We start from the raw sequence: 22,393 nt of genomic DNA, 5'->3' as shown, positions 1-22,393 counted from the left end.
GAAGAAGAAGAAGCTTCGTCGGAAGCTTCACCACAAGCTTCGCCGGAAGTTTCACTATCACCGGAAGCTTCGCCTTCACCGATCAAGATCGTAAATCTAATAAATCGATAAGATAATGTAAAAATTTATTATTAGTTTTGTTAATTAAGATAAATTAATAATAATAATTCACTAATGTTAATTTTGGAAGATTTAAGGATATGTGCTAACTTTGGAAGAAAAACTTTGATTAGTGTTATTTTAGAATGTTTCTCAAATAATAATAAAGAAAAATATTTTTTAACGTAAGAAAACATATGCATTGCTTTCTCTTTAAAGTGAAGGTAACATTTGAGAATAATATTATACAATTTGGTATCTTTAGAAGAGAATATATGCCATTTGACAAATAAAGATCGACATAAACTTTTGCTTTTAGTTTTAGACCTCTCTTTTGCTATCCCCCCTTTTACTTTGTTGCTTTAGTCGTAAACTCGTAAGCTTTGTTTCGGATATGCATTTCTTAAGACTTCCTTTTCTTATCTCTTTTCCATTTAAAATAATTATTATCACAAGTATTATGTAACAACAATCCAAACAAAAATAATTAAAAATAATGCTGAAAAAAGTAGAAAAGAAATAAAGTTTTGACAGAATCCAAAGCGATATACATCTCATCTGATTTTTTTTTGCTTCTTTGAGATCCACGCTCTTGCGAATCCTCAGAACTTTGACATTTATTTACCTGAAAATTTTTAAATTTTATATACACATATTAATTAAAACTTTGAATATCCTAATAATAAAGGTTACTGTACTACTCCTCGATTCACCTAATTTTATGATGCACGTGCAAGCATCTTAAATATTACATGACGACTCATGACATACCTTTATCATAAAATCCATGCATGTATAACTTGAATATGTGTTTTTTTTTTTTTTTTTTGACATCAGTTGAATATGTTTTTGTGTGTGTTTTCCGTATCTTTTGTGAAATAAATCAGGTAAAACTAGAAATTATGTAAGAAAAATAATTTTACCTCCGCCACGACTGCAAACACCTCTGAGGAAAAGAAGGAAGATAATTAGAAGAACAACTGCAGCTAGTAGTCCTATGATGATCGCAAACGTCCTTTCACCTCCGTAGTTTGCTTTATCTATTTAATCAACAACAGTTAGCAATGCAAAAACATAAGGGTCTTGCTTCATTTAAATCTCAGTGCAAATCTTTATTTTCAGTAAGTTTTCATTATACTATTCAAAACAAATTCTAAAGCAATATAGATAACTCAAGTTTTTTTTAGAGAGAATAAACAAAACAAACAAATTTATATTTTAGAGACTTGCCTTACTTATAATAGTAAGTAAAGAAAACTTACAACTATGAGACTTGGCATAGTGTTGTGCGCCATCAGTTGAATATCTTGCGTAACACTTAGCCAAGAACATGTCTCCGAAGACGGCCGTGCCACAATCATTCTTTAGCCGTCCGATGGCCGTTCCTAAACAGTCTTGGCACTCCGATACCGTTAGATCTCCTACACACTGTCCCATACCTTGAACATCACCGGACCCTCCCGCTCGAAAATACCCTCCACCGTTGACTAGCTCCGTGAGAACGGCGTCTCTCCGGCCGATCCCATCAGTGTTGTAACCCTCAGAGGGTCCACACTTCTTGAGGACAACGGTCTTGTCTTCTTGGCCAAGGAAGCTGATATTATCGTACTTGATGTAGCAGCCGGCTAGCTGGAGTGCTCCACCGCAGGTGAAAGGACAAAGAGGGCCAACTTGAGAGACGGCACGTGCCACACACGTAGCGCAGTCGGGCATGGAGAGGTCACCGCGGCATTGGAAGAGGCCACGGGCTGTGTCCGAGGAGGAAGAGCCCATGATGGTGAAGTTGTTGTAGGATGAGTATGTGGCTGAGTTGACTAGAGAAGTGAGAAGAGAGTTGAGGTTTGACTCATAAGCAGAGGACGGAGAGAATTTTTGCTGGGAGCAGCCGCCGTAGACGAATGTGTCTGTGGCGGAGGTTGCGGTGGAAAATGAAGGAGCCGTTGCGGCAATGAGAAAGAAGAAGGAGAGAGTTTTGATGATGGTTCTTGCCATTGGCATTGATGGTAAAAGAGAGAAAGACATTAGCAATGAAAATGGATACTTATTTATACATGTTAACTGATTAAGGTTTACTTAAAGGTAATGTGGAATGATGAAATGGTAACGTGAATTCGTATGATTTAACTACTCACATCATATATCAAGTACAATGGTAACTAATCAGTAATCACATAATTATGAGAAGAATGAGTTATTTTTATAGTATTCATTTCAATATTGATTATGTTTATGCGATTCAATAAATCATCATTGTTATTGATCAAAATTGTTTTTAATTTTTATCATATATATTTTCGAAATTTAGCAATCAATATTTAGTGTTTACTTAATTAGTTCTTAATCAGCATTAAATTAGCTTATCAAATTACTGAGAAACGTTAGAGGGTGTGATTCCAAAGTAAGCTAATTAGTGATGGGTAATAATTAAAGGTGTAAATTAATTGTAAAGTTTAAATATATTTTCAATAACATGTGGATGGCTTCACTTAAGAAGTTCTAAGCTTTTCATAAAGTAGGCAGCCATGCAAGAAAAGGTTTTCCATTTCTTAAAAGTTAAAATAATATTAGAGATATAGAAAATAGTTTATTTTAAAATGCAGTAGTTATCATGATTTTGTGCTTAATTTTATGCGTTATACATATATCTAAAATATAACTTTATAGGTCGCAGTACCGCAGTGAGATCCCAACTTAATTTACAATATATGTATACATTAATCTTTTTTGTTAAAAATGCATACATTAATCTTAAGTATTTACTATTATACATTTGATTCTACTTATTGTGAACTTTACATAAAATATATCGATATCTTGATTTTATGAATTCATAAATAAAATCCTATTTTGATGAAAAAAAAAATCAGACTATTCAACATGTCCCATACTCTAAATTTAGACTTAACTAAAGATCGACATAAATATTAGACTATTTTAGTTGTGTAAAATATGTGATTTTAAGTTGTGATTAAACTTCTATTTTTAAATGATAAATTCTTTTAACTTTATGTTTTTTGTTGTAGTTAGTTTATAATTTTTGGCGGAAAAAGACAAATTAACTCTTATTTTCAAGATGTTGTTAGTGAAATTGTAATGTAAACGGCCCATTTTTAAAAAAAAAAAAAAAAAAAAAAAAAAAAAAAAAACAGAGTTGTAGATAATGGATACTAAGATAACAGAAAAATTCACAACTTCAAAAAAGTAAGGTACACTTTAACAACAATCTTCACATTATATTGGTCTTTCTTCCATGACAAAAGAATGTTATACTGAAAAAAAAAAAATAGTATTTGTTTTTGCTTTCATAACTAAAGGATGTCAAATTGTAAAGCTGAATATTCTTTTTTTTTTTCTGCAAATAATTCTCAAAGGGAGGGTAGGTGGGTCGTGGGTGATCTCCGTGAGAGCTTTAAGGTTCATATTGTTTTGGTTAAATTTCATATTAGTTTTTCCAAGTTAAAATTATAAAGAAAGAAGAAACCTTTTTCGAACGAAGACACATTTCTCCAACTGTACCATCGCACTCATCGAGTTTTCCATTTCTTCTTTTTAGGATATTCATTGCTTGCTCTCGAAGGAACTCCCGTACCACTTCATTTAACTCTTCTTTATTTCAAAACGATAATAGAGTTTTTGTACTATAGTTAACATATGATAATATCATCATAACTAAACATTTCAGCGCATACTCATCAAAAATTGTTGATTTATTGTTTGTTTGTTTTGATGTTGGTGAAATCCAAAGTTGTAGATTGAAGATATTTGATTTTGGTAACATAAAATGCTTAACTCGAATTGTGTCTAAATTTAAGATTTTAATATTATTTTCTGGAAATTAATGATTTATTTTTCATGTTCAAGATTTAACCAACCACAACGCCCGAAAATCCTCTACACATTTTTGTGTCTTTTTGTAAAGAGCAAAACTCAAAACGATACAACTTTGCAAAGAGGACTTCTAGGTCCAAGGTCTAACACAACTCCAAAGCCCACAACGATTCAACGGCTACCTGTAGAACAAGACAAAAAGAAAGAATTTGCAGAGAAAACTAGTACGGTAGTGATGACATAGAATCGGTTTGTCTCACTTGAATCATACGATAACAATGAAGTCACGTGACAATCAACATGCCAGAGCAGTAATCATTGAAGACTCTAGACTCTAGGTTAAAACCCTTGTAACCTATATAAAAGCAAAAGCATAGATTGTAATGTCTCTTAAAGATTGAATAACAAAGAAACAATCTTTCATATATCTTTTCTTCTTCTTTCTTTCATGGTATCAGAGCCATGAACAGAACCATAGAACCCTATTCTTCTCCTTCTTTACACATTTCAAACTGTGTTACTATAAAACTCACCGAAAAAAATTATATCATTTGGAAGTCTCAGTTTGAATCTTTTCTGTGCACTCAAGCTCTTCTTGGCTTTGTCAATGGTGCTGTCAAACCAGCTGCTGATAACATCCCCATTCGCAACAACAATAATGGCAGAACCAAAGACATTCTCAACCCAGATTTTGAAACCTGGTCCAGATCTGACCAAGTTGTTAAAGCGTGGCTGCTTGGCTCCATTACTGAGAATGTTCTGCGACAGGTGGTTGGATCTGCAACTGCTTAAGAGGTATGGGAAACCTTAATCTCTCACTTTAACCTAACATCGTCCTCTAGGCTATTTGAGCTACAAAGGCGTCTTCAAAATGCTGAGAAACTAGATAAAATCATGTCAGATTATCTTAGAGAAATCAAGGATATTTGTGATCAGCTAGCTTCTATAGGAGATCCGGTTAGTGAGAAAATGAAGATCTTTGTAGCTTTAAAAAGTTTAGGTTGTGAGTATGAGCCTATTATTACTGTTATCGAGGACTCAATGGATCGACTACCTTCTCCTACCTACGTCGCCTCACCGGCTACGATGATAGACTCCAAGGTTACTATGTCTCCACTGATGTCTCACCACACTTGGCCTTCAACTCCACAAGGTCATCTAGCTACTCACACAGAGGACGTGGAAACAGAGGCAGAGGATGAGGTAGTTACTCCACCAGAGGTTGTGGCTTTCACAAACTATTTTCATCTTCTGCAAACTCACCCCAACCTACAGTCAACACAAGTGAGAAGCCAGTCTGTCAAATATGTGGGAAACGAGGACATAATGCATTCGAGTGTTGGTACAGGTTTTACGAAGAGTATCAGCAACCGGCTCAACCTGCAATTAATGCAGCAGCTTTCTCTGCTCTACACATTACTGATGTCAGAGAGGACAACAGCTGGTATCCAGATTCTGCTGCAACGGCTCATATCATTAGCTCTGCTCAACATCTGCAACAAACTAAACCATATCATGAGACTGACATGGTAATGGCAAGTGATGGAAATTTCCTTCCAATCACTCATGTTGGTTCCGCTTCCAATCACTCATGTTGGTTCCGCTAATCTTCCTTCAACATCAGGTAACATTTCTCTTAAAGACGTGTTGGTTTGTCCTGAAATAGCAAAGAATATGTTGTCAGTTTCAAAGTTAACTGAAGATTATCCATGTGCTGTCACTTTTGATTCTAATGATGTTGTTATTAAGGACAAGGCAATGCACAAACTTCTGACAAAGGGAAGGGAAAATAACGGTCTCTATAAGCTGGATGATCCGAAGTATCAGATGTTGTATTCTACAAGACAAATCAAGACAAGTGATGAAGTTTGGCATCAGAGATTAAGACATCCAAATCAACAAGTGCTTCAATTTCTCTTTTCAAATAAGGCAATTCAAGTTAATAAAAGTATCAGCAAGATGTGTGAATCATGTCACCTTGGGAAGAGTTCAAGATTGTCATTTAGTTCTTATACTTTTCTTGCTTCAAGACCCCTAGAAAGAGTGCATTGTGATCTATGGGGTCCTTCTCTTGTTTCTTCTGTTCAAGGATTCAGATTTTATGCAGTGTTTATTGACAACTATTCCTGATATTGTTGGCTTTACCCTTTAAAGAAGAAGTCTGATTTTTGTTCTACATTCATCAAGTATCAACTCCTTGTTGAAAATTTGCTGCAAACAGAAATTGTAACCTCTCAATCAGACGGAGGAGGAGAATTTATAAGTAACAGATTTCTTACTCATCTGCAAACCACTAGTATCCAACATTTCATGTCATGTCCTCACACTCCGCAACAAAACGGAATACAGAGAGGAAGCATAGACAGTTAACTGAAATGGCACTCACCTTGATGTTTCAAAGTGCTACTCCACAGAGTTTTTGGGTGGAAGCTTTCTTTACATCAAAATTTCTCTATAACCTTTTACCAACCAGTGCTCTCAAGGATCACAAAAGTTAAAGCTCTCTTTGGTAAAACACCAGAATATGCTGCTCTAAGAACCTTTGGATGTGCCTGATTTCCCACTCTAAGACCATACACTCTAAACAAGTTTGATCCAAGGTCTCTTAAATGTGTCTTTCGAGGCTACATTGAGAAGTACAAAGGATATAGATGTCAATATCCTCCAACTGGGCGTGTTTATCTCAGTCGCCATGTTACCTTTGATGAAGCGTGTTTTCCCTTTGCCAACACATACAATTATCTTCAACGGTCCTCACCTACACCATTGTATGCTGCATGGCTTAGAAAATTTTCAAACGCCTCTGAAATATGTGATCACTCCGACACTGTTACTCAAATACCAGCGTCTGCGATCCCACAAACTACAGTTGTTACTACTACTACTGATGCCATTGGTCCTACAACAACAAGTACAATGACTGAATCACCACTTGAGGTTGTTGATGGAGTACTGAGTGTACGGAAAGCATTGACCTTGTTCCTATATGCAACAGCTCCCAATCATCAATCTCAAATGTGGAGATTTCAGACGCAAACGATGATATCAGTGGCAATGCAGACGTCAATGCTCTTGCAGAAGCCTCAACTCATCCCATGACAACACGATCAAAATCAGGCATCTCCAAACCGAATCCTTGATATGCACTTCTTACACACAAGGTATCATATCCTAAACCTGAAACAGTAATGACTACTTTAAAAGATCCAAACTGGACAGCGACAATGAATGAAGAAATGGGTAACTGTAAAGAAGCAAATACCTTTTCTTTGGTCCCTACAACACCAGACATGCATGTCTTAGGCTCCAAATGGGTCTTTAGGGTCAAGCTCAATGCAGACGCTCATTGGATAAGTTTAAAGCCAGACTCGTTGCTCAAGGATTCAAGTAAGAAGAGGGCATCAATTATCTCGAAACATACAGTCCAGTGGTCAGAACAACAACAGTTAGAGCTGTTCTTCACTTTGCAGCTATCATGAACTGGGAAATTAAGCAAATGGATGTAAAGAATGCCTTTCTCCATGGAGACCTTACCGAAACAGTATATGTGAAACATCCAGCCAGAATTGTCGACAAGGACTTTCCTGATCATGTTTGTCTCTTACACAAATTCCTCTATGGCCTAAAACAGTCTCCAAGGGCCTGGTTTGACAAGTTTAGCAACTTCTTACTTGATTTTGGCTTCACTTGCAGTGTAAGGGATCCTTCCTTGTTCTTCGGTTTCAAAGGTAACGACATCATTATTTTGCTTCTCTATGTTGATAATATGCCTATTACAGGAAACTCATCAGCATTACTCTCAACTCTTCTTGATGAGCTAAACAAGCAGTTTAGAATGAAAGATCTTGGAAAAATCCACTATTTCCTTGGCATTCAAATTCACTATCATGAGAATGGTCTGTTTATATCTTAACAAAAATATGCTCAAGACCTCCTTGCTGCAGCAGCTATGTCTTTTTGTTCTCCTGTTGCCACACCTCTTCCTCAACAACTTAAAAAGACACCACAACAAAATGTTGTATTCGCTGATCCTCGATACTTTAGAAGCTTGGCAGGTCGTCTGCAGTATCTGACGTTAACAAGACCAGATCTGCAATTCGATGTTAACTGCGTCTGTCAAAAGATGCACGCTTCATCTCTCTCTGACTTCAATTTTCTCAAGCAAATCCTCAGGTATATCAAAGGTACTACAACCATGGGAATTTCGTTTAACAGAAACAAAGATTCCAAGCTGAAAGTATACAGCGATAGTGACTACGCCGGCTGTAAATCCACTAGTCGTTCCATGGAGGCTTCTGTACTTTTCTTGGAAGCAATATGATCTCCTGGTCTTCAAAGAAACAAGACACAGTCTCCAAGAGCTCTACTGAAGCTGAGTACAAAGCTATGTCCGAGGCAGCCTCTGAAACTACTTGGCTGGTAAACCTGCTTCAGGATCTAGGTGTGTCTCCCCCTTCTACACCAGAGTTTTACTGTGATAATCTTTCGGCAGTATACCTCACAGCCAATCCAACCTTTCACGCTCGCATGAAGCACTTTGCAACACACTACCATTACGTTCGTGAGCAAGTGACTTTTGGTAAGTTAATCGTCAATCACATTCCTGCTGATCTATGGCTTGCAGATATATGGCTTGCAGATATATTTACCAAGTCTCTTTCGCAACGGCCATTTGAAATTCTCAGAACCAAACTTGGCGTTGGTGTGCCATCCACTCCAAGTTTGCGGGGGAGTGTAAAGAGCAAACTTTGCAAAGAAGCCTTCTAGGTCCAAGACCCAACACAACTCCGAAGCCCACATTGAGTCAACAGCTACCTACAGAACAAGACAAAAAGAAAGGATTTGCAGAGAAGACTAGTACTGCAATGATGACAGAAAACCGGTTTACTTCACTTGAATCATACGATAACAATGAAACCACATGATAATCAACATGCAAGTGCAGCAATCATTGGAAGACTCTAGACTCTAGGTTAAAACCCTTGTAACCTATATAAAAGCAAAAGCATAGATTGTAATGTCTCTTAAGGATTGAATAACAAAGAAACAATCTTTCATATCTCTTCTCTTCTTCTTTCTTTCAGTTTTCAATATCTTTTTTTGTTTTTTGCATTATTTATTTGTATTTATGTTATTTTGTTTTTAGGAGTATTATATTTATAGCTTGTGAATTACTTAAGGGAAATTTAGAGGAGAAATGTCTTCAGAAGGTCAAGAAAATACATTCTTTGAGGCGTGCTAGTCCAACAGCGCCCCGGTTGGCAATTATGCATGTTTTTCTCTTACCCTTGGCGACAAACGGTCCCCCTTCTTCACACAAGATATTTACTTCGTCTGACGATTACCAGAGATAAAAGAGTAATACATGAACTGATCGGTTCTTACATTTTAGACCAAATATTCCTTTATCCATTTCTAAGATTTTTTTTTTACTCCAAACTAACTTTTAGGATTTTCTTTTGTTATTTATGTTAGAGGTTTGAGTCGTTTGACTTCTTGAGATAAAAAAATGCTGGGAGACTAGTTTAACTTTACCTTAGCGATTTGATTTCGAAAACTGAATAGAACGTTGCGTGATTTAACTTTACTCTAGTGATTTTATTTTAAGAATGTTACCTTATCTAATTCTTGTTTCATTACTATATTTATGATTTAATGAATCCCTACAAATTTTCTCTCCTCAATGCTTTTATCTTATTGATTTAGGTCGCTTTGATTTCTGTGTAGTTTGAGTAAAAACAACAAAATTATCTTTTAGTTTCATGACTCTACTTGAGTCTAACAAATTTGTAGTGTAATTTTTGGTATTTTTGGATTTGATCCTAAAGTATTACATAGTAATATCTTTTGACTCTGGTAGTGCACACATTAATTTTTAATTGTTCTTTAATCAAAATTCATTCAAAAAAAGAGTCCATGTCAGACAATTAACAGTTAAATTAATTGAGACGTTAGATGGTTTGAAAAATCTCCAAATCTTCAAAAACCAAGTCTAAGATAAGAACGATCTCCACGAGTGATTGACATCTCTACTCTCTCTTCCTCATTGATAGATCCGAAATCTTTTCATCGTTCCAAATATCATCCCCGATGTTATCAGAATTACTACCAAATGTAGAGATTAACAGAAAATATATTATCTTAAAGAAGAGCTGCGTATATATCACAATGCATGGTAGTATTAGTTTATGTATCAAAATAACCCCTATAATCGCATGATCTTACTCATTTCTAATACTACATAAGATTAATTTCTATCTCATGTGAAATGGTATCAATGAATTTGAGTTTGTGCGCCTCACCAATGAATATATGGGAAGTTGGCCTCTATTTTCCTTATTATGGACACGATTTTGGGGGAAAACATTTTGCAATGCTGCACTATTAAAGGCCTATTCGTTTCTCTATTAGGATGGATCATTTCAATGGAGGTGAAAAATGATGTTCGTTTTTGACCATTTATAGGAGCATTTAGATGAATCAGTTGGATGATTTTTATCAAACTCATCCAAAAAATGTGAAAAAACTGGATGAGTCTGATCGGACCATTCAACTGCAGCTGGTTCAGCAAAAACTCAAAAATATCTAAAATACCCTCAATTAATTTAGAAAATTACACCACAAAACCTGTATGTTCTTCATCTCTCTCGTGCTCGACCAAAGAACATAAAATAGGATTTTTGGATCTCAATTTCAAGCACTCATCTTTATTGTCTTGCTGGATCTCTCGCCGAAGTTCAGGTTTTTTCTTCGCTTTCTCTCTCTCTCGTGCTCTCTCTATCTCTGGTGGGTTTGTTCACTTGTTTTAAATATTGCTCCAGAATTTAAAATTAGTTCCAGTTTGAATGATTAGAAGTGCTTTACTGCTATTACTAGGTTTAGGAATTAACAATTGAGTGGTTCTGATGAGAATGTGAATAAATTAAACAAACACATTGAAAGTGATTAATTCCCCTTGAGAAGATTCATCAATATACAAGGCTATTGATGAAAGTTTTTATTTGTAAACATCATATATATGTAAACACTAGTCCGCTCCATAATATGATCCGCAAAAATTTACAATTTTTGTTAGCAACTTAAAAGTATCTACAATATTAAAATTACGGATACTAGTTTATTTTAGAATTATTTTAACTTTTAAATATGTTTTTAGATATTATAAATAAAATGTTACTTTACCAAATGTACATCCAAATTATTAATAGGGGAATATAGTTTCATATATGTTAGATTATATATATATATATATATATATGAGTATATATGTTATTATTTTTAGTGATCTTATTTTGGATTATATATATATATATATATATTATTTTGGACAAGAATCACAAGATACTTTTATTTTGTTTTATATGATTTTTATTCTCTAAAAATTATGTTCATGTGAAACAAAGATTTTAAATTTTGTAAAAAGTTAGTAATGCGAATTTGTTAATAGTTTTGAAAATTATCTAATGTTTTCAAATTATTGATGGCTAAAAATTACTGGTGCTATATCTTAAATTCGACTATTCGAGCAAGGATTCTCCACATTATATCACATTCATTTTTTCTTTTCTAGTTTGTGCTGATGAAGAAGCTAATGTTTTCTAGGGTGGATCGAAATGCAAGTTCGTGATAGCTGTTAATGATCCTCCGTTTGGGAGACAGGCGCTACGATGATGTTTTTCAATGGTGGCTCAGTTCTAAATTTTAGTTTCTCTTTATATCATCCAAATTCTGTCACTTCAGGATTATTAACTTTACAAAAGCAAATTCTCAGGAATTCAGGAATTCTTTATATCATCCAAATTGGTTATTTCAGGAATTCTTAGCTTCCCAAAGGGACAGCAATATATGGAGGCACGTTACCAATACTCATTCTTTTTTGTTTTTCCCTGTTTTATTTGAATTAACCTTCCAACCAGTCTATTATAAATACTTGAAGCCTGGAGAACTTTTAAATTGAAGCTCTTCTCTATCTTTGCTTACGCAGTCTATCTTTATCTCTCAGATTTAGGAGTCCTGATAACACCTAGGTGGTCTTCAACGAATTTGTTGTTGATTCGAGTTACAACTCCCCCCTATTTTACTACAGCATTCCTTTTGTCGATCGATAACAAATTCACTCTCCATCACCAAAAGCCCAACATGTCCAACGTATATATATTTCTCGATCAAATGTGTGGACAAAATAACATATGAGGTTGGATGCAAAGCAGTTAAGACGTCAAACTGAAAATAGATAAACATATTTTAGTGCAAGAAAAAAATGTAGCCTTCTTCTACCAGATGAGTTATATAGGATCTGGAACCAATCCTATATAACTAATATTTCTTAAAAGAGTAAAATTATTAGTTTCCGGTTTGGATTAAGTCCAGACTGTCCAGTCCTTAGGATTCAGTTTCGGGCATAATTAACGCAACCACTTCCAAAATATTTCCTTAAACCCTAAGAGAACGAAACAGATCCAAAACTTTCTCAAGAAAAAACTTCAGATTCTACCCTACAATGGCAGATTTTGCAGCAAATCTGTCCATCAAAGCCAGAGAGATTCTCTCGACTCCAAGCCACGAAGGCTTAGTGACGCTCGTCGATCAACTCTTCACGCCTAGAGAATCCGAAGACTACTTAAAAGCTCGTATTCTCTACGACTTTTGCGTCTCTAATTTCCCAGACTGCTTAACCCTAAAGCTTCTCAAGATCTATAGATTCTCTTCTGACGACCTCGTCAGAATCCGATCGATCTCACACCTCTCTCAAACTCTCACGGAGTTAAGAAACCGCAACAACTTCGAGATCTCTAGCCTCGCTCTCCACGAGATCAAACCGCTTCTAATTTCTTGCTTGACGGTGCAAAACCCTAGAAGGGTTGATACTGACTACTTGAGAGTCATTGTTTCTTTCGTAGCTTATAACGTTATGGTTTCTCGTAATGAACGATGGGAAGAGCTTAGTGATTATATACTCTTGCTTGTGAATCAAGATCCGATTAGGGCGTTTAGTTACTTCGTAGATTTGCCATCGCTTTACGTTGGATTCATTCACAGGTTCTTCCAGAGGTTACGTGAGGAAGTGTACAAGGTTTTGCTTCGTCCTGAGAAAGATAGAGATGTAGATTGGATTTTGGCTTTGAAAGCTGCTGTTAAAATGGGGGTTCAGATTATAGATTCCGACAAGAGATTCGATTTGACAAGAGATATACTTCACAATGTTCTGAAATCTGCTAGTGATGTTGTGTGGATGGGAATGGAAATAGAGTTTCTGATAAGAGGGATTCGATCACTCGAGAGATACCTTGAGAAAGACGCTAAAGTGTGTAAATGGAGTACCAAACAATGCCGTTTTGTGGCATCGTTTGCGTACGGGGTCTCAGGGGTAGGGAAAAATACAAAGGAAGCTGCCAAGAACATCTTTGTAATGGTTACGAAAATGGATAAGTATGTTCCGAGTTCGGCCTTCAAACTCGACCATTTTTGCGTTGATAATCATCAAGATGTCACAGTTGGATATGACCTTGAATTGTACTACAAGTTTTGGAAATGTACTCCAGTGGAAGTCTTGGGTTCCTTTGCAGCATCTGGTTCTGATGATAGGTCAAGAGTGATAGCAATCAGACGACTCTACGATGTAGTCTGTGATCACACTTCAGACCAGTGGGAAATAGATGTTTCAGAGATCAGAGATCTCCAGCCATTGCTCATCAAATGCCTAAAGGAAGAAGGAATGCCTGAGAACCTATACAGGATACTTGGTCAGGTTGTGTTCCATGTTGCACAGGAGACGTTTAACTACGAAAAGGATCCATGGTTTGATCTATGGGACTATATTGCATCGGAAAGCAAAGCAGAGTTCAAGAAAGCGGTTTATATCTTCCAGTGTTTAACAATGCAGCTTGAATTTAAAGATATTGTGGTTCCTGCTATAGCCAATCTTCTTCCAGAGATTCATAGCAGGCTAACTGCACCAAAAGAGTTGTTATTTGATAACAGTGGCTGGGTCTTGACGTTTATGGGTGCCTACTGTTCAGCTATTCACTTGCTAGAGACCAAAAGTCACGCTGGATACGTTAAGGAGATTGCACACAAGATGATCGATTCTGTGAAAGAGCTTGTAGAAAGAGGAATGGAAGTTGGGCTTGTGATGAGAGCTTTCAGAGATCTTGAAAGCATTGTGGAGAAACAAGGGGACTGGTACATGACTTGTGAGTACAGATTCCTCAAAGGTTTGCTTCAGAGGCTCTACACAATCAAAGGTATGAAAATGGAAAGTAAGATTGTGTTGTGGAGAATTAATGTTAAGATCGAGAGGTCAGTGGATGACAATCTTAAAGTGTTCCCAAAGAGTGAGTTTGATTGGCTGAACCAACCTGAGCCTTAGGCAAATTCATTCTTGCAGTATCCAGTTTTCTTTTTTCATTTGTAGTTTTGTTAGTTTTGGTTCTTACAAGGATCCATGGCTGAAAAGGTTTTAATACTGTCTTTTCCAAATCCAAGTTTTTCCAGAGCAAACATAACATAACAAGCAAGGAATTCGTTACAACTTACAAGAAGATATCTTTTCGCAACCGTCACAAAACACACATCGACTTGGTGACAAACGCACAAACAACAGAACGAATGCTAAAATCAACTCCCTGTAATTATTCATCAGATTCATCTGAATCCTCTGCTGTAACGTCAGATGAACCTTGTTCTTCTTCATCATCCTCATCTACATTGCTCATTTTCACTCTGCTTGCCGTTATTTTGGCTAAAGCAGCAGCTTTACTTGCTCGGTGTGATCGGTTCATCAAAGCAGAAGGTGGAGGCGATGCTACTTCTTCTTCTTCTTCTTCATCAGAGGAAGTTTCTGCAATCCTTACTCGTCTTCTTGACTGAGTTGGTCTTGTTGAGCAAGGAGCAGGTGTCTGTGGCACTGTTGTAGTTGCAGTGATATCCAAGTTGTAGCTTACTCCGAGTGTTTCTGTAAATTGCCATTAGCAAAAAAACAATCAAGACAAAATAGACTCTAACATAACTTTAACCATCTAGTTTTACGTGTAACTAAAACCAAACTGTAATGTACAAGGCAAAATATCAATATGTACCAAAGATGGAATCGGCTTGATCTTGTGTAATCTCCTCGCTGGGACAAACATCCAAAGATTTTAGATGTTCGAGGATCGGTTTCACGTCCCTAAGAAGCTCCTTCTCTGAACATACAGAATCTGCAAGTTGGCTTAAAAGCTTTTTCATCAACTTTATCACATTTTGTTTTGATGGTTTCAGATGGAACAGCACAAGTGTTTTGCCCAGTGCTGCAACATATGCCTTCTCAGCTGCAGTCTTTTTTCCCTTGAAGTTAAGCATCTATGGGAAACAATATTAGCAAACGGGTTAACCAGTGTTACAGACATCTTGAGAAGATGATTGCTCTCAACTAACTAGAAAGGCAAAAGACATTCTGATGGTGAAAGTGCAACTACTCTCTATTATCGCATTAATGGACAAGAGAATTTTGGTCAGATGTATGCTTTCTTCATTCTCCACTAAACTTTCCTGGATTTTGAGGAAAATGTGATACGATAGACGTCTAAGGAAAGCAACTAACCTCGATGGCTATGCGTATGGCTAACCCTTCTTCAGTGCAGTTTAGTAAAGGCTGGATAGAATCTTCTGGTGAGTCTGGTGATTTATTGAATTGGGTTTCAGGCTCACCTCTTGTCTCTTTTTTGTAAAGCGGGGTTTGCATCATCTGTAGAATAAATCTGGATGCTTGGACTGCACGCTTGCGTTGATTTGATACAACATATGACGAACTTTTACAGTTTCCATCAATACCAGGCCACATTGAACGTATGAGAGGAACAAAAGCCTTTGACACATATCCCTGCATTGCATGAAAAATAGTGTTATACAAATACACCATTAAACCTCTTTCTCTCACGGACATCATGGTTTCTGTTACCTTATGCTTTTCGGAGAGGGAAGCATAGTGCTCAAAGAAGACAGATAAACACTGTTTAAACCTGGAAAATGAATAAGAAGAACAAATCATTAGTATTAGTTCTGGTGAGAACAGTTACCAATTGAAAGCACAGAGTCTTTATACCTCAGTTGTTCTTTTGACTCCTCGCTGAAATATAATGCAATCAGCTTTCCCAAAACAAAAGGATAAAACGATGCAGGCAAGCTTGGGTACTTCTCTCCTAGAAGAAGAAGTTTTGCAAACCCCTCCCCAATGGTTGCTTTAACCGACTCATGTTCATTACTATCTGCGAATGCTCTCCAGTCATCACTTTCAAGTCCAGCATACAAGAGATCGAGCATTTTTAAGTTCATATCTTCTTCGGCATTGGATAAGTCGATGGGGGCAAAATGAATGCTCTCATCCTCAAATTGTGACAAGAGATCTTGTCCCATTGCCTTATCAACTTCTGTTGGGCTATGCCACATCCCAAGATCAACTAGTGCCTTGCAAGCCATAATACTAATAGGAGGAGGGCTTCTACAAAAAGCTACCCGTAGCTGCTTTATAAGTTCTTCACTAGGCTTCTTCTCTAACAACCCAAAAAGACCAAGGCATTTTATAGCAATCCTCTGCACATCCAAGTGAGTGTGCTTTACCTGCATGACATGAATCATATCAGAAAGAGTGTTTGTTTGTGCAAGTGCCAAGTTTTTTATGCAAAAGGGATTCAACTGTATGATAAGCTGTTTCCTTAAAATTGTTGACACCTTTTGACAGTTTTTCAATGAAACAAAAGGATTCAGAGATCATATGGAATATCAGCATCTTAAATGGAAAATTGACAATGAAAAATAAGCTGCTTGATAACTTCAAGGTCAAAATTTAAGAAAAAATAAAACAAGAAGCGCCCCTAAGCAGTGATATATGACAAAAAGAAATAGACAGAGGAGAGTAGAAAATATACCCCTGGAAGCAACAAAGCATGCAATATCTCTTCTGGTTCAATAGCCTTCCCTTGCAGTGAATGCAAAGATTTTCCATTTTCCAACAGAAGACTTGTCAAAGAAAGCATGTGCATCCACTGCAGGAAATCCGCTGTCCTTTCCCTACAGGGTCTTGCTAGTTTTTCAACAACAACAAGTATAACTTCTTCATATTCTCCAGGGGCAGCATGGACAATCTTAGCTAACTTGGACACTGCATCAGCCCAATCTTTATCACCACCAAGGTTTATACCATCTCCAATCACAATACTGTTCCCATCTTCATCTAATTCTTGCTCAAAAGGTCTGTGGAGCAGCTCCTGGACAAAAGAACTTGCAGTCTTGTGGAGCATTGCATCAGAGAAATCAAGCATGGTGCCCAGCAATAATAGCTGCCTAGAAGCAAAGTGATGATTTGGTCCTGAAAATTATATGTTAGCAAAGGGTATAACCCAAACAAAAACAACTATGTTTTGGGATTTTATAAAATATTCGGCTCACCAGCTTCTATATGAGCTTTAACTAGATCAACATAATCAGAAACTGATGCAGGAAGAATTCTTTCCAGCAAATCATTCGCATCTGAAGCCTCAGCGGCATAAACTGCTGCCTCAGCTCCCATCGCAGTAGCAGCATCAGAACCCTTTGCCTGTGTGACAGTTTCATCATTTTTAGTGTGTCCCATATATAAAACTACCACTATGCGCATTATAATCAGTGCAAGAACCAGGAATTGTATTTCAAATGCTATTCTATATAGCAAACAATATATTCCAAGAGGATTTTGACTTAGCTCAGGCACAGCCTATAGATATATATGCGTTCTCAAACAAAAGGCTATGCAATACAAGAAAACGTGATGCAAACTGTCAATACGTGTTTTCTTATTTTGATAGTATTGATGCATTGATTTCTGAGACGTTTTTGTTTAGTTTGACATGTCTGGTGTTCGAAGGAAAAAATAGGCAGTAAAATGGTAACTTGAAATCAGAAGGAAAACCAGGTCACAGGATATTTGAATAGAAATTGTCCAACGACCAAGATAATGCCAGTAGAAATTAGCATTCTCTGGTTCGTGAATCAAGCAGTCAGTTATGGATTCATCAAAAGCATCTCAGGTTAAGCACATTATCATCTCAGTTTAAGCACATTTCAGAACTTGTGGCTTCACAAAATACATGTTTATAGCATACAAGTACCTAAACCCAGAGAAATGAATAGTTGGTAAGTTTACAGACTTACTTGAGCACTTTTGTTCAATTTCCTGCATATAATCCTCCAGTAAAGAGCAATCTCTGGCTCCATAAGTTGGATGCTGGGTGCAGAACACGCGCTCTCATCTAACACAGGTAAAGAAAATATAAGCACATGCAGAAATTAATGCATTGCATATATAGTCCAGATTTCAACAGACCTCTAGCTTCACCATCTGCTGACAATATGTACTGCTGGATGCTTTTGTCATCGGTGGGCATTATCAATCCTTCACTTAACAGAACTTCCAACGCCGATTCTGCTACAGATTCATAGGTTTCAACATCAAGGTATTTAAGAAATTTAATAGGATCTCCTTGACAAGAGTTAGACAGCCATTGATCTTTCATTAGCTTCAAACATTCCGTTGAAACATTTACAGCACGATCAGCAAGTCCTCTCTGAAGAATTGTGGTCCTAAGCTTGATGCTAACATAGCAAAATGAAAGAAATACCAATCAGGAGAAAGAGAAGGACAGTAGGGAAGAGGAAACTTTCGTCAGTAAGGCTAAGTGTAGAACATTTGTAACGGAAAACAAAAAACGGCATAAAAATTCTATTTAGAGGGCAATCAAAGAATTTCTAAGAAGAAAAAAAAGAGACGGAAACTCTAGGCTGAATCTGACTGTGCAAAATGATGAAGAAAGAAATAAAGAGACCAAAGCTCTAAAAGCCCAAATTCACCTCAGACTCTGAAGAGGAACTTTATTTGCCAGAACTGAGTAAGCTGCTTTGCGTACTGATTCATTAACATCGAGCGTGCAATCAATAATTGCTTGGGTGGTTGCAATTGAAGGTGGCAGAGATAGAACAATTGTTTTGCGTACTTCCTGAAATCATTAACAAGCTAAAGCAATATGACTTACATTGAAAATGTGATGTAGGATGTAGCTATAATGTCCAGACTTTGATAGCTAACCAAAAACAGTACAACAAGACAGAAACTTTACCGGATTCTGTTCCAGAGGAAGAACCTCAAGAAGCAGATCAAGAATGTCACAGTTCTCAGGATCGTTCACAAAGCGTGAAAGTGACCTGACAGCAAACGTACGGATAACAGGAACTTTATCCCGAACACGCACCATCATACAATCAATTACATCATCCCACAACTCATCCGCTACTTCCACTTCATCTGGCAGCCTCAATATAATCTGCAAAGAACACAATGTACAGAATAATAAGTGGGAAAACTTAAAAAAAGGTCTCAAATTCCCAAGAAGCTAATCTTATATTTTGACCTAAAAGACCTTTACCCAGTAAATTGAATCCTAATACGCTTATTATACCTCTGAGATTATCTGACACGCTCTGAACCTAGCGTTTCTGTTCGCAGCCACGGACCCAGCCACCAGAAACTTCAGAAATTCTTCTAGAAACTCGTCGCAATCGGAATCACCGTCTGGATTATTACAACGAAGACAAGCGAATTCCGCCGCGAATCGAACAACACGCTCCGCCGCCGCGGTTCTCCGTTGAGCGGCGATGAAAAGAGGGGTTAGGGTTTTGAAAAACACCGAGGAGAATCTACGGACTGTAGAAGGAGAAGAAGAAGACGAAGACGATGAGTCCTCTTCGTGGTCGGACTCAGGTGAAGATAGTTTCGACCGGATTGTGGCGAGCTCCTTTAGCTTTCGGTTGTGAGTAGCGTATGATGTGCGAGTCTCGTTTAGGATCTTGGCGATTTTCTGGGTTAGGTTTCGATCTGCGTCGGAAGCCATCGCGATTTCGGATGCTTCGCCCATTTTTTTTTTTCACTGAGGGCTTTGAAATTCAAAATGTTTTGAATCGACGCTCTTGTGAATGTGAGAGGGTTTTTAATTTTAGATCTGTTGTATGTTTCAAATCTTTTTGAGTGAGCGGGACGATATTACTTTTTAAATTTAAAACGATAGATTTACCATTTAAATCATAAACTTTCAAATTTTGGCCATTTAAACCATGAACTTTATTGTATGCCATTTAAAACATCAACTTTTGTTGACTAGCTTTTCTAAAAATGAAGTTTCGTTGACCAAGCCAAAAAAGACATGACGTTAAATCCGATAATTGACCTACTAACAGACGTTACTATACCGTTAATCACTCTGTTACTGACAAAATGACGTTGTTTTAATGGAAGTTTTAATTCGAAAAAATGTTATTTAAACCATGAACTTTTTAATATAGACCATTTAAACCATGAACTTATAAATGTATGTCATTTAAACCATGAACTTTCAAATTTATGTCATTTAAATCATGAACTTGCCTTAGGTGTTAGGTGAAAACTAGACAACCTGAAAATTTTGGTTATCGAAGCAAATCGAAAAGAGAAAGCCTAACCGTTCGGCGCAATTGATTTGGATAATTGGATTTCGGTTTGGTCCGGTAGGTTTATTAGAAACCGCAGAAGTATATAAGCCTAACTGGCTAAACCGTTTCACCCTAGTTTAGTTTATCTCTTCTTTCTTCGACTCTGCCTCATGATGCGATTCTGAAAAAGAGAATGAAGAACATCAATTCATCCTTCTTTTTCAATCTTTGTCATGTATTTTGTGTCTTTTTGTATTTGTCTATAAGAGTAAATAGTAGAACTATATAAGTATAAGGATCTCTTTGTAAATACATTTACCCTAGTCTCCCACTCTATGTATATATAAGTCTGTAGCTACTCTGTTTTAACATATAATACAATACACATTTCTTATATGGTATCAGAGCTTCGATCAACCCTAAATTTTTCCCTTACCTCCGACGCGTGAGTTTCGTCTCACATATCACCGTCGCCCACGACCCGTGAATCAGACACATAATGGATCCTCACCAACTAATGCAGCCCAACAACAACAAATCACGTCCATCGCACGGCCCAACAACATTGCAACTTCGGTTATGCCTTCATCTTCTCCGACTACGAGATTGGGACCCCTCGACTCGACCCTTCACCGCGCCACCACGTCGACCCCTCAGGTATTGCCTTCTATCTCTTCTCCTTCACCCTCATCTTCCTCTCCATCTGATACGGAGCCTACTGCTTCCAACAAAAATGAGATGCGACCCACATCTCAGCCATCCCTTGTTTCCCAAGAGCCCACTGCTCCACGTCAAAATGAGTTGCGTCCCACAACTCAGTCACAACCAAACACTAATCCCCCACCACACCGACCTATCCCTATTCAACCACAGAACCAAATAACAACTGTTGAGCCACCACAAAATAACCACAAAATGCAAACTCGAGCCAAAAACAGAATTACCACACCTAACCTCAAACTCTCGCTCAATGTACTTGCCTCTCCACGATCACCGCTAGAACCCACCAACATTACGCAAGCATTGAAAGATCCCAACTGGAGTCCTGCTTGTTCTCGCGAGTATGATGCTCTCAATATCAACCATACTTGGGACTTAGTTCCTCCACATGCTGACCAAAATGTTGTTGGGTGTAAGTGGGTGTTTACCACCAAGTTCCTTGCCAATGGTATACTCGATCGTTACAAGGCACGTCTCGTCGCCAAAGGTTTTCACCAACAGTATGGTAAGGACTACGCTGAGACCTTCAGCCCGGTATCAAATCAACCACCATACGACTTGTCCTCGACGTTGCTGTAAAGAAATCATGGCCGCTCAAACAACTTGATGTTAATAATGCCTTCCTCCAAGGTGATCTCACTGAAGAAGTCTACATGTCTCAACCCCCTAGTTTTGTTGACAAGGATCGGCCTCATCATGTTTGTCGTCTCCGCAAGCCTATCTATGGATTAAAGCAAGCTCATCGCGCTTGGTACATGGCTTTGAAGCAACATTTACTTGACACTGGCTTCACCAACTCACTCGCTGATGCATCTCTTTTCATTCGAGGTAATGGTTCTAACATCACTTACGTCTTAGTTTATGTGGACGACATAATCGTAACTGGCAACAACTCCTCGGTTATCGCCTCTGTTCTTGCCTCATTCTCACAACGTTTCTCCATCAAAGACCCCACCGACTTACATTACTTCCTCGGCATCGAGGTTTCTCGTACGACAACTGGTCTTCATATGATGCAACGGAGATATATCATGGATCTTCTTCACAAAAATAACATGCACAATGCCAAACCAGTCCAAACGCCTCTACCCGCATCTCTGAAACTCACTATGTCGATGGGAACCCCTCTAGACAATGCCTCGCAATACCGGTCTGTTGTTGGTAGCCTCTAGTACTTATCATTCACTAGACCAGACATTTCCTATGCCGTCAACCGTCTTTCACAATTCATACACCGTCCGACAATTGATCATTGGCAAGCGGTGAAACGAAT

General features: G+C 37.5%; 3 protein-coding genes across 3 annotated transcripts; 1 reads left to right on the top strand and 2 right to left on the bottom strand.

Annotated features, from left to right (window-relative positions):
- Positions 1 to 498: 498 nt before the first annotated feature.
- LOC104732651 (plasmodesmata-located protein 7-like) lies at positions 499 to 2,458 on the bottom strand. Its single transcript, XM_010452219.3, has 3 exons — positions 1,362 to 2,458; positions 1,023 to 1,139; positions 499 to 724 (listed from the first exon to the last, which is right to left on the bottom strand). The coding sequence occupies exons 1-3, from the start codon at positions 2,119 to 2,121 to the stop codon at positions 717 to 719; spliced, it is 885 nt and encodes a 294-aa protein (XP_010450521.1). The 5' UTR covers positions 2,122 to 2,458; the 3' UTR covers positions 499 to 716.
- A 9,951-nt stretch (positions 2,459 to 12,409) lies between these two features.
- On the top strand, positions 12,410 to 14,406 carry LOC104733874 (uncharacterized). Its single transcript, XM_010453406.2, has one exon. It carries the CDS (start codon positions 12,428 to 12,430, stop codon positions 14,294 to 14,296), a length of 1,869 nt encoding a protein of 622 aa, XP_010451708.1. The 5' UTR covers positions 12,410 to 12,427; the 3' UTR covers positions 14,297 to 14,406.
- LOC104732650 (uncharacterized) lies at positions 14,373 to 19,977 on the bottom strand. Its single transcript, XM_087479276.1, has 12 exons — positions 19,395 to 19,977; positions 19,056 to 19,259; positions 18,790 to 18,935; positions 18,266 to 18,534; positions 18,094 to 18,191; positions 17,353 to 17,500; positions 16,833 to 17,272; positions 16,010 to 16,524; positions 15,866 to 15,926; positions 15,509 to 15,787; positions 15,006 to 15,267; positions 14,373 to 14,881 (listed from the first exon to the last, which is right to left on the bottom strand). The coding sequence occupies exons 1-12, from the start codon at positions 19,848 to 19,850 to the stop codon at positions 14,559 to 14,561; spliced, it is 3,201 nt and encodes a 1,066-aa protein (XP_087335402.1). The 5' UTR covers positions 19,851 to 19,977; the 3' UTR covers positions 14,373 to 14,558.
- Between the last annotated feature and the right edge of the window lie 2,416 nt (positions 19,978 to 22,393).

Source organism: Camelina sativa, chromosome 12, assembly GCF_030686135.1.
Source record: "Camelina sativa cultivar CO46 ecotype springtype chromosome 12, ASM3068613v1".
NCBI classification, from domain to species: Eukaryota; Viridiplantae; Streptophyta; class Magnoliopsida; order Brassicales; family Brassicaceae; genus Camelina; species Camelina sativa.
Note: the sequence above shows the minus strand (reverse complement) of the source record. Positions and strands in the feature narration are given on the sequence as shown.

Bases quoted from the DNA above. Each gene is read 5' to 3' on its own strand.
- LOC104732651 (XM_010452219.3), bottom strand. From the start codon at position 2,121: ATGTCTTTCTCTCTTTTACCATCAATGCCAATGGCAAGAACCATCATC. The intron at 1,140-1,361 runs GTAAGTTTTCTT...TTGATTAAATAG, and splicing joins CTATGCCAAGTCTCATAGTT to ATAAAGCAAACTACGGAGGT.
- LOC104733874 (XM_010453406.2), top strand. From the start codon at position 12,428: ATGGCAGATTTTGCAGCAAATCTGTCCATCAAAGCCAGAGAGATTCTC.
- LOC104732650 (XM_087479276.1), bottom strand. From the start codon at position 19,850: ATGGGCGAAGCATCCGAAATCGCGATGGCTTCCGACGCAGATCGAAAC. The intron at 17,501-18,093 runs GTAAGTCTGTAA...ACTGTCACACAG, and splicing joins AATTGAACAAAAGTGCTCAA to GCAAAGGGTTCTGATGCTGC. The intron at 14,882-15,005 runs GTACATATTGAT...GGCAATTTACAG, and splicing joins TCAAGCCGATTCCATCTTTG to AAACACTCGGAGTAAGCTAC.